Source organism: Limulus polyphemus, unplaced genomic scaffold, assembly GCF_000517525.1.
Source record: "Limulus polyphemus unplaced genomic scaffold, Limulus_polyphemus-2.1.2 Scaffold380, whole genome shotgun sequence".
Lineage (NCBI taxonomy): Eukaryota > Metazoa > Arthropoda > Merostomata > Xiphosura > Limulidae > Limulus > Limulus polyphemus.
Genome location: NW_013665990.1, coordinates 486,026 through 498,654, shown reverse-complemented (window position 1 = coordinate 498,654; position 12,629 = coordinate 486,026). Strand labels below are relative to the sequence as shown.

Below are 12,629 nucleotides of genomic sequence, written 5' to 3'. Positions count from 1 at the left end.
TTCGACTCTACATTTCAGCATTTTCTTAGTATTACTATCAAATTTCTATCAGGACCATATTCTAATATTTATACTGCTACTTGATTGTTTTTGTTAGTAGAGGTACTACCATTGTAAGCTTTGACTAACGACGTCCAGAAAATGTGATATTAGATTTGTTATATATATATATATATGCATAACATGGGAAGCAAGACAGTGAGCAACGTTGGCTTATTTGTAACATTAGAAAGCTGCAAGCAGAGTACAAAGAGTTTCGCAATGACTGCAAATATTAATTAAAAGTTTAGTACTGATAAATGTTCAGTGTAATGTAATTAGTGTAATATACCAATTAAATCCACTGCTTGAAGCCTTATAAACTCTGAAGCTGTGCAGAGAAGGCTCGGAACCTTTCTATTATATATTGTATATACAACTACACATGCGCATAAGCTGGTCCCGAGAAGCTAATTCTACCTGTGAGAGCCACGAGGTGAGTAAGACTGTCTGACGACACGCACGCGACTGGTCTTCACTCAAGAGACTTCGTATTGATCAAAGACGAATACGAAGGACCAATTGAAAGCTTATCAGTAGCTAGGTGCTAGAAGGTAATATATTGCAGAGCTGAAAATATGAAAATATCAACAAGAGTGGTATTATTGGCCCTGATTCTTTATTTGTACAGTATGGAGGAATGTAAAGGTGAGATTTCAGCAAAATTGAAAAGGGGGTTAAGATTACAAAATATATTAGTGTTTCGTGAGATTATTGTGATCTTGTTACTATCGTGTTCTACACAAAGTTTATATATATATGTACAAATGAAAACCATACGACAACTGATCTTTTTTAACAGAACTGCAACAAAAGTTTAATTTCATCAGTGAAATTTCATTGGTTCATAAGCACATTTTTGTCTGCTGATTTATAGTTCCTTAGAGCCAATTGATGATAACATGATAAGACTTTGTTTTCAGTGGAAATTTGTGAAATATCTAGAATATAACATAACAAACACAGGAAAAAGGGTAGATTAAGATATGATAACACTTTGTTTTCAGTGGAAATTTGTGAAATATCTAGCATATAACATAACAAACACAGGAAAAAGGGTAGATTAAGATATGTCTGTGTGGTTTCTTGCACTAGTTGGAGATGTGCGAATAAACATATTTCAGTTTAGGCTTTCACCAAATAACGTCAGAATATATATAACATGTTGGTAAGGTAATAACTCTTTTTGTTTCTTACACTAAGAATAGGCTTAATATCATTATGATATCAAAGTTTTGTTTGACATTCAGAAATGTAAATTTCCCGTAACTTAATAAGTTGAGAAGACATAAAAAATCCTTGTTATTCTTCCCGAAGCTCTTGACAGTGAATCTAAAATAAAAAATGCTATGTATGTTAATGCATATATAAATTAAATTATGACATTCTAGTTTTAATTTTATCCATCATATGCGCTATGATACCGTTACTTTATCCTCCAGTCGGATTAGATTAAAAATTCCTGCTATTATTATTCATGCAATTGGTTCTTTGGAACATTCCCCAATTGTAATAGTGAGCTGATTGGCTGTGAGGCAACTTATATAGGAAAGGATATGCAAATAAATGTTTCCGCAGCCCAGAAAAATGTAGGTTATTGTTAGAACTCAAGGAAATTAAAGGTTGTTTTTACTGCATGATATATATGAATTTATGTCAGTGTATACAAGAGAAGAAAAATTGTAAACCTAATAAGATAAAAGATGAAACTAAGATAAAACGAAAGAAATGACAACAAAATATAAATGAGATGAATGTAACATACGGAGAACGAGAAGGTATGCAATTTACCTGTCACTGAGCTGATGAGACACGGGAAAGCGAAAATCGGGGGAAATGAGATAATTGAACAACGAATGAGTGTAAAACTGCATCATACCAATGAGACAAGACATATTGTGCAGCACTAACAGACGTTTAAGGTGGAAATTCTCTCTAGGTACAAGAGACGAGTAAGATAGACTTACATTTTATGAAGAGACTCAGAAAAGCTGTAACAGTCATGCCGAAAAAAACTGAAACTATACTCAGTTACAACAGAATAGTAACGATGATTGAAAGCTGTTGGCGGAGAGATGTAGGACGAGAGTAGTTTTGTGATGGAGACAGCGGCTTCGTTGGTTGAAACTTGTGTATTGAGACGAAGACAAATATGTAAGCAAATGTAGCCTCTACGTAGAGACAACAGAAGTGTAGAACATAAGAGTAAAACATATTTAAAGTGTAATTAAATACAGTTGGAAATTATGTATATAGTAACTGAGCATTACTGTTCTTAGATATAAGTAAAATGTTACAAATTATATATCGAGACAGTAGACATATAGACAAGCTTTATCTATATGTAGAAAGATCTGAAAAGTAATACAGTAAGAGATTGTATCCAACGAACACAAGTTTTAGAACTGTTAAAACTGAATGTATAAACAGAAGAAGTGTAGAAAAGATGGATCATGTAGTTAGAGACGTAGAGAGTAGAAAAAACTAATAACATATGAAGTTAAGTATGGTGTGTAAAAGACACACATCCTCGTACATTCGAGAGAAAATAAGTTATTCGAATAAAAAATGCAAAAAAAGTTAAAGTAGAAGAAGTAAAACAGGGACAGAGTGAAAGAAAGAAATTATTACAAGTTGCACAAAGGTATTTGTGTTGATTCTTAGTTTCAGTTTAGTGAAATATTTTACCAATCTGGTGTTTCTAAGCACCCTAATAGCTATAAAACACAGTGGATAAGTCGTTTATTTGTAGGTTGCGGCATTTGAAATGAATATAGTATTTATCAGCACGATAATTTTATGTTATAACACCTATTCTATTTCTAATTGTAACGTGCTCGTGTTATTATAACATGGATTCCTCTCCTTTATTACTCGTCATTGTAACTCACCTGTTTTATGTGTCACACTTCAGTAAACAGTTACATTAGTCGTAACTTTGAAAGAAAAGTAAATTATCTTTCTAGTGAAAACAATCTTTACTTGCGATATACATTAATGAAGACAAAAAGCGTAGTTTCAAATAAACGACTATTTTTTCAGTTATTTGTTGTAGTCTATTTTGATAGACTAACCATTAGAGTTAAGAACAGGACGACTAGTAATCGTAATGTCATACATAATACGACTACTTAAAGAACTTATAATAAAATACACAGAAGTGAGTTGTGGGTTTTTTACCTTCGCTTTTATCAGTATTAACTTAGTTATGTTTATAAGAAACCATTAGGTGTTATAATATTAACCAACAGTCTAAATCTGACTCAACATAATGCAACATACTACAGTGGTATAATTGTCGATAGTAACCTAATAGAACATAATACTGGTACGTTAGATGTTCAATAACGAACAAGAGTCTAAATTTGACTCAACATAATGCAACATGCTACAGTGGTATAAGTGTCGATATCGACAATTATACCACTGTAGCATGCTGCATTATGTTGAGTCAGATTTAGACTCTTGTTCGTTATTGAACATCTAACGTACCAGTATTATGTTCTGTTAGGTTACTCAGATTTAGACTCTTGTTCGTTATTGAACATCTAACGTACCAGTATTATGTTCTATTAGGTTACCACTCAACATAATGCAGCATGCTACAGTGGTGTAATTGTCGATGGTAACCTAATAGAACATAATACTGGTACGTTAGATGTTCAATAACGAACAAGAGTCTAAATTTGACTCAACATAATGCAGCATGTTACAGTGGTATAGTTGTCGATGGTAACCTAATAGAACATAATACTGGTACGTTAGATGTTCAATAACGAAAAAGAAAAATCTAATTTATTATAATATTAGCAATTTACAGTTACAAGTGGTATGATTACCAGTCATGTGGTTATTAAACTACTTATCTTATGTTTCGTTAGATGATTCCATTTTGAGCTATCTTGTAACAATTTGTATTATGTTTGTTTATATTTCTGTTTGTGTTACTCTGAGGAGAGGTCGACTTTACAAGTCATGTTTGTTTATATTTTCGTATTTGTTACTTTGAGGATGATGTTGTCTTTACAAGTTATGTTTATTTATATTTTTGTTTGCGTGTTTATTTGTAGTTAAGCACAAAGCTACAAAAAGGGCTATCTGTGCTCTGCCCACCACGAGTATCGAAACCCGGTTTCTAGCGTTGTAAGTCCGCAGATATACTGCTGTGCCACTGGGGTCTTTACTAACATTGACCAGTTCCAAAATCTATTAATGAATTTGAAAAACAGAGACAAAAGGCATTTAACAAACAAACTCAAATACTCCACAAAACAAAGGAAACCTAACCACTTGCACTAGCCCATATATATAGTAAATATAGCATACCTCTATCAGAAATTTCAAAAAAACTGGCACAAAAATATAACCTTAACATAACGACTAGATTTGGTTTCACCGTGAAATGAAAATTAAACACATGTTAAGATTATGTGACTATGTGATTTAGTATTATGACATTCTGTTCAGAAAAACTGTGTTTAGTTTTATTCATATGCTCATGGATTTGGGAAGGGGGAGATTTTGATGTTCCTTTAACCATGTATTCAAGTAACTTCCTGTTTCACCTACGTTAAAGGCTGGGTAACTGTTTTTGTAAACGTTTCATTGTGGGTTGGATTTGTTGTATAATTTTCTTAACATGTGTTTAATTTTCATTTCATGGTGAAAACAAATCTAGTCGTTATGTTAAGGTTATATTTTTGTGCCAGTTTTCTTGAAATTTCTGATAGAGGTATGCTATATTTGCTATATATATGGGCTAGTGCAAGTGGTTAGGTTTCCTTTGTTTTGTGGAGAATTTGAGTTTGTTTGTTAAATGCCTTTTGTCTCTGTTTTTCAAATTCATTAATAGATTTTGGAACTGGTCAATGTCAGTAAAAACCCCAGTGGTACAGCGGTATGTTTGCGGATTTACAACACTAGAATCCGGATTTCGATACCCGTGGTGGGCAGAGCACAGGTAGCCCATTGTGTTGCTTTGTGCTTAACTTCAAACAAACAAACGTTAGTAAAGCATTGAGTTAAGTACGCACCTTCTTTATATATTTTCTCTGGTGCATATAGTGTATGCTAAATTGGAGGCTTTTTAGTGTCTAGCTCCTGGTGGAGTACATGGTGCGATAACCAGTTTACGTCAGTTTCGCTGTATGTGTTATTTCTATGAATTTTAGTGGTGAAGCCTTGGGGGTTCGTGTGATGTCATCGTTTAGAAAATTTATCGTGTGATTATTTTCATTTTCCACTGTGAATTGTATGTCTTTATGTAGGTTGTTGATGTGTTGGAGAAAGTTTGTTTGTTCATCTTGACAAGTAAAGCCGCAAATCTATATATCTGAGCTAAAGTGTAGGCTTATACATGAGGTGGCTATGGCATGTTGTTCAATGTGAGGTGAGTAAAGAGTGGTCAAAGTACCTGATAATGGCAAGTCTGTGTAACTGAAGAAAGTACAAATCCCCGTATTGAAATCAAATAAATGTGGTACTTGTGAACTAATTTCTGCAGTAAGTTGTATTGCCTTATGACAAATGGTTTGAAGGGCTAGGTTTACGACATCAAAGCTAGACATAATGATGTCATTGTTGAAACCATGTAAGTGTTGTAGAAGATGTGAAGTGTTTTTAATTTGATGCTTATTTTGGAAACATAAGATTCTAAAATCCAGTTAAAGTATTTACCAAGGTTGTAGTTTAAAGAGTTATAAGAAGACATAACTAGGCGAAAGGTTATTTGTTTTTTTTTATGGATTGGTTTGCAAAAGCCCCCCCCCCCCCCCAGTGGCACAGCGGTATATCTGCGGACTTACAACGCTAGAAACCGGGTTTTGATACTCGTGGTGGACAGAACATAGATAGCTCATTGTGTAGCTTTGTGCTTAATTACAAACAAACAAAAGGTAATATTTTTTTTTCTTTTAATAATATTTTGAGTAGTTTTCTCAATTTTTTGTTGTATGTTGGGTTAAGATCAATTTTGACTGAGAAAACTTAGAAGTATCATTCAATATATTTGTCATTAGGGAATCATACTGTTTGGTTGTTAAAATCACGACCGAGTTTCGTTTATCGGCTCTTTGAATGACAATGTTTTCCTAAGACGTTTTAGGCCTTTTCTTTCTGCTAATGTCAGATTTTGTCTTATAAGATTCTTTTTGTTTAGTATTTTTGAAGTTTTTTCACTAAATTCATCTAGGAAGTTTTTAATGGACCTGCTTTTGATTTGGTATGGAATTTGTTCATTAAATTGTTCTTGTTTTTTGGAATGTTGGACATTTCCGATGATTATTCTTGTGGTCTTTGACTTAGGATTAGTTGCCATTAATTGGATTTGCGATTTTATTTTATTATTACATTCCCGCAGATTTTAAAACCAGCTCTATCTATCTAGGGAAAATGTTTTCGCAACATTATAGTTAACTTTTAAGCCAACTTTTTGATTCCTTGTATTAAAGCAGCTTTCTTTAAATCAGCCTATTGACCTAATGTTGTGCCAGATATAAAGTTAGAAATTTGATAGGAAGCTGAGTTAAACTGGAGCAGCATGGGGACAGTAGAGTGATTTAAAAAATGCTGTTCTAGATGCTAATGAAGTGAGAAACCTGATGTAAAGCTGGCGCAGCATGAAGGCAATAGGCGGTGCTAGATGTGAATGAAGCGAAAAGTATGATGTATAGCTGGCGGAGCATGGGGCCAGTAGAGTGATTTAAAAAAAGCCATGCTAGGTACTAATCAAGTGAGAAGCCTGAAGTAGAGCTATGATAATCTGGCAAAGCATGAGGACAATATGCTGTGCTAGATGTTAATGAAGCGCAAAGTCTGATGAAAAGCTGCGCAAATGTAAGAATTAAAACAATTGATTTGTTGTTGGCCGAAGAGTAATCTTGATGTTGCGAAAGCGCTATCTGTTGAAATAAAATGTAATATTGAGCTCGCACCTCTTTGATGTATTTATACATATATATATATATACACATAGCCATATATAGTTCTTATGTTGAAATTAAATATGCCATTAATAGTTCGCACAGTGTATACCAAATATATCAGTGAATAATCAACGGAGAACGATTCCTTAATATGATGTATCTTATCTGATAAATCAAGCGTAACAAGCGCAAGCTTAGATAAAATCATAAAAATATTACATAAATTCTGCAGCGTGATGGGTTTAATTAATGGGTGATAATCAAATACATTTTCCTCAAAGGGCAAAATATATGTCATTCCTGTCAGTGTACCTATTCCTATAAATTCTCCTCGTTCACGTAAATATACTTGAATAAACATGTGTTGTAAAACTAATTAAATTACTGCATGATGTGATTCTTTAATTCCACAAAATTTAAGACCATAAGAAAGGAAATAAATCCTATTACTTCCAGTAAGAACTTAAATAATGAGAACCGTCGGCTATAAATGTTATACGAAAAAGAAAAAAAAAATCTTAAAGGTTGTTGTCAGTTGCAAAAGTTGCTTAAGCAGGATTTATTATCTCATTTGTTTGTATTTTTACAGAAGTAGGGGGGTTCCCACAATAAATTAACGTAACAGTGGACTTGGAATGTATGATTATGAACAATTATCTTATATATTCGTTTACTGAAGTCCATTGGATTTTCGCACACATTTATGAATTAGAACATTTTATGGGTCTTGAGTTTTAATATTAAGGTTCAGTAATTTTTCTTGGGAGGGGGGAGGAGGATTGCATTTCAATGTAACTTATTTTTTTCCTTCTTATTTTAGTTCATGTTTGTTTCTCTGAAGTTAACACAAAGCAACACAATGAGAAAGGCAGTCAGCCAGCAGTACTCATTTCTTGAACAGAATAACAACACAGAGTGTTAATTTTAAAACGCGCCCACAGATGAAAGCGCAGGGCGTGTTAAGCGGCATCACATCTCGAACACGAGGCTTGCGATCAGCAGCCCGACACATTGGCCACACTTTACTACTAGATTCATAATATACAACCTTAGCGTTGCACTTTGTTTCTTTGAACATATTGTCTTTCATAATCTACATCGCTTTCTTGTAAGTTAATAAAACATCGAAGCGTTTTGCTTTTCTGCATGAAATATAAGATTATACAGTATTATAATATTTTTTAAACAACGCATTTTAGCATTTCTAGTCATTGATACCTTATTTTTCATAATACATTAACCATTTTAACATATAATGCTATCCAATTATATTCTCTATATCTCATTTTCCTACAAAACTTGAGACAAGTCTTATATAAAATTATGTATGTTTTTGTTATATGTATAAATATTAGAGAGTTCTATAAAACGAATACAACTCAAATATTACGGAAACACGTGATGGTGAATCCATATACAGTAAATAAAATTGTATTTTACCTTTTTTTTTCCTACGTTAAGATAGCTGACCCAAAAATATATATTAACTTTCCCAAATTTATTATATTCACAATCAGTCTTCCATCATGAAATTGATATGCTTTGCGATAAATTACTGCTTTGTAAGCAAAGTCCGTTACTAAGCAAATGTTTATTAAGTATCTGTGTATTCATAGAAAATTCTATCATGAACTAAAAAAATTCGATATTAAAATATAATCACACATTTTTTACTTCAAATTAAAAAGGATGTGTTATCACTAAGCTTCATACATGTTATTAACCTAAACGATAATTATCTGTTTGATTACACGATGGCTATCTACTATAACCATCCCTTATTTTAAAGTAATAGACTACAGAGAAGGTAGCTAGTAAACACCACTCACTGCCAACTCTTGGGCAACTCTTTTCAGACATAATAATGAAATTTATTGTCACTCTTATAACACACTAAATGTCCCAAAGGACAGAGCGTTATTTTATTGTTTATCTGTAACGGGGTACAAAACAGGGAATTCCTAGATCCACAGTTCTGCACTCTAGTCTATGGATCGCGCTTGATTCGCGATTTTAAGTAACTCAGGGTATGCTCATAAAGTGATACATGACAGTCACATAGAGATGTTGTCAATTATTTAGCCACAAATGTGAAAGTTATCTCCGGAACAATAAGATATACATTAGCACGATGTAACCTTAATGGATGTGTAGTTATTCAAATTGCACTGCTTACGAGAGATAACTAAACAACCGAAAGGTTGAAATGGTCATCAGACGTCAAACAACAGGATGTACAACAATCAACGATAGTTTGTTCGAAGCTATTAAGTAGTTATTCTTAGACTGAACAGTTGGATTTTACCGTCACTCTTATAACGCAACCGCGGCCTCAGAGTGGAAAGCGCATTTTATTTTTGTGTTAACGGGACGCAAACTTCAGAATTTCAGCTCCAAAGTTCGTCACGCTAATTACTGGGCCATGCTCGGCTCCCCTAACAAATCAACAGAAAGTTTTAAATACCCATTTAATTTTGGCATCTTTTGGTGTTTGGTTTATAAAACTTGAAATACAAATTGCGCATCACTTGAACTAATTAGCCAGTCTAAAGACTTCGAAATTTCAGTATAGCTATCTTTAACTTTGACCTGTTGATAACGAATAAGTACCATCAGCAGCTAAGACTGATTGATTGTCACGGTAACAAAGACTCCCAGTTGTAAGTACGGGGTATATTCAGAGTCATATTGCTACTCTAATCTTAGATCTTTCGATCCACAGTCCGACACGATAACTACTAAGTCACACCCAGCCCTTCATATTTTGAAATTCTCGCTTTGACATATCGAATCAAAGAAGCATTTTAACTTTCAACTTAAAATACAAAAAAAATAATAATAAAAGGAAAATATTGTTCAAGTATCTAATAAAAATACAACTTTAAAATAGTTACTGAAGAATAAATTAAATTTTACTTAACTTCGAATCCACTTGGTGGTTCAGCGGTAAACTTGAGGGCTTATATCTAAAGTTCGGAATTCGACCCCTGTGATGTAGCTCATTTTGCATTTTTACGCTTAACGACAAACAGGAAACATAACCTTAATTTGGAAATCCATTATTCATAAAACTAATTAATCGGGCTTTTTAATTTTTTACTTAAAAATTGTCTCCTGGTAGATCAGCGGTAAGTTTAAGGAATTGCAACACTAAAATCCAAGGCTCTATTCCTCATGGTGGACAGAGCGTATACAGCTCATTGTGTAGCTTTGCACTAAAACACAACAGCTACTGAATTTATCATTAAAATACCATATCAGAGAAACTTTAAATTAAATCACCGAAAAACGTTTCAATTAGTGAGTATCAAACCCAACAATAGAATGTCAAATAAAACGTTTTAAATTTCAAAATTAAACGTTAAGATATCCGAATAAAAGGAAACTTGTAGTTTAAAACTTTAACATTTAACATTAAAATACCACGAAAGGAACAATTTCATTTTAAACCTCAGATTTAATATATAGATGGCGAATAAAACAATTTTATAATTAAAACTGTTGATAGTCAGTATTAATGTATCAAATGAAAAGAACGTTTTTAATTTAAAAAATAAGAATTCTAAAGCTATGATGAAAATATCAAAAAGAGTATATTGATGAGATTTGAATTTTTTATTATTATTCATAAAGTTACTGCCATAATGGATAAATAACTATAGAAAACTACAAACAAAAACTACAAAAAGAACTATACACAATGATTATCCATATGTTAGACCAAACATAGAGTAATTAGAATGTACATAATTGTTCATTTTCATTTTAAATAGCTTGGTACTGGAAGTTAACCAATCATCTAATGGAATTCTATTTAGAACAATCGGAGCCAAATTCAAAAAGTACTTGGATCTCAAAACAGAATTACTTGATCGATATATGTAGAGTCCTTTTTTGCCAAAAGGAATATAAACTTTCCCTGGAGAGAATTAACAAGTTGATATCAGAATTAAATAATGTAATATTCTTTGCAATACAAATGAATCGGTAAACACAGGCCTGATAAACTGTTAAAACTCCATATTCTTTAACTTTGCTAATCACAAATGCTCTTTATGGAAGACCAATCATTAGTCTTAAAACTCCCTTTTGTAATAACCGGATTGGTCTTAATGCATAGAAATATGTACCCCATACACTTATACAATAAGTCATTTCACTATAAAAGATGGCGTAATAAACTTGTTAAGTGGAAACACTTTCTTACACCATGTCATAATATATACTATTCTAGCAAGTTTTTGGAAGTTATTTCTATTTGTTTATTCTATTTAAGGTTGTTCTGAATAATAACTTCAAGAATCCTAATTGAATCAACCATGGATAAAACATTTCCATTCACTTTCAAATCGGCATTAACCTGTTCCCTTGAAATAATCATATATTGTGACTTATGAATATTTAAAAGTAGGCAATTTTCAATAAGCCAAATGGCGATAGAGAGCAATTCATCATTCGCTGTTTAATAACAGAAAATCTGCTTCTATAGCAAGAGTCATATCATCGGCATAAAGATAGCAACTATCTTTAGAACATACAGATATTAAATCGTTAACATAAATAATAAATAAGAGAGGATCAATGATTGAGTCGTGAGAAACTCCACAATGAATATTACAGAAATTAGACTTTATAGCTTTAATTGAAGTGAAACATTGCCTATTTTTAAATAAGATTTTAAGATTTCTTACACTTTACATCGTAGACCATAATGATTACATTTAAGAAGTAAAATTGTATGATTGACGCTATCAGATGCCTTGGCAATGTCTAGGGCATAAACTTAAACAGATTTCTTGACTTCATATGCCTTGATAATCTTCGTTGTAATTGCCAATAGACACTTTTCAATTGATCTGTACTTAATGAAACCAAATTATGAATTACTTAAACATTATTATTTTGTAAAAAAAAACAAAAACAATAATTCTATTATAAAGTATACGTTCACCAACACGTGCAAATGCTGATACAATAGATATCGGTCGATAATTTTCGACATTATCTGGATCACCACTCTTGTAAATGGGTAGGATCTTAGTAACTTGAAGCATCTTGTGAAATTATCCTGTACTACATACTTTATCTACAAGTACAGTTAAGAGTTCAATTATTGGCTCACTAGCAGATTTTATCACCGAAGGTAGAATATCATCCTAACCAGTTGAAGAAGAATTTGAAAGTCCACCAATTGCTGTATGAATGTTTGTCGTGGTTTTAGGTGCAAGATAAATGAATTGAACTATTGATTTATCTTGACACTTGACACCCTGCATAGTAAAATAATCGTTAAAACTGTCGGCAATAATTTTGGCATCTGTAACAAGATCACCCGCATTATTACAAATTCGTGAGCTTTTGCCTTTACTTTCTTTATTCCTACCTATAGGTTTTCTATAACTACTGAAGAATGTTAAAAACATGTAATCTTGTTTAAAGTTTCAGTTATTATCAAGTTATGGATATTTCTGAGGGTGTAACAAATGGAACTTAGGTGCAATAGGTCATTATTCAGATAACGGGGTTTTCCGAAAATTCGGAGTAAAAGTAACAGCAAGCGCATATATAAAAATTATTTGAATTTGTTCTTTCGTGTGTATCAGTGCATTACACCTTGGAAGTTATGTAAGATAGTAAAATAATACATATTGTTTGTTAATCAAATGG

The 12,629-nt window shown here is 32.4% G+C and overlaps 1 protein-coding gene across 1 annotated transcript in view; it reads left to right on the top strand.

Annotated features, from left to right (window-relative positions):
• Window positions 1–592: 592 nt before the first annotated feature.
• Window positions 593–12,629, top strand: part of LOC106457841 (lachesin-like) — a 135,646-nt gene continuing 123,609 nt past the window's right edge. The window contains exon 1 of the mRNA XM_022383886.1: window positions 593–687. Within this exon, the coding sequence (XP_022239594.1) occupies window positions 618–687 (70 nt within the window). The 5' untranslated portion in view covers window positions 593–617. The remainder of the gene's footprint in view (window positions 688–12,629) is intronic.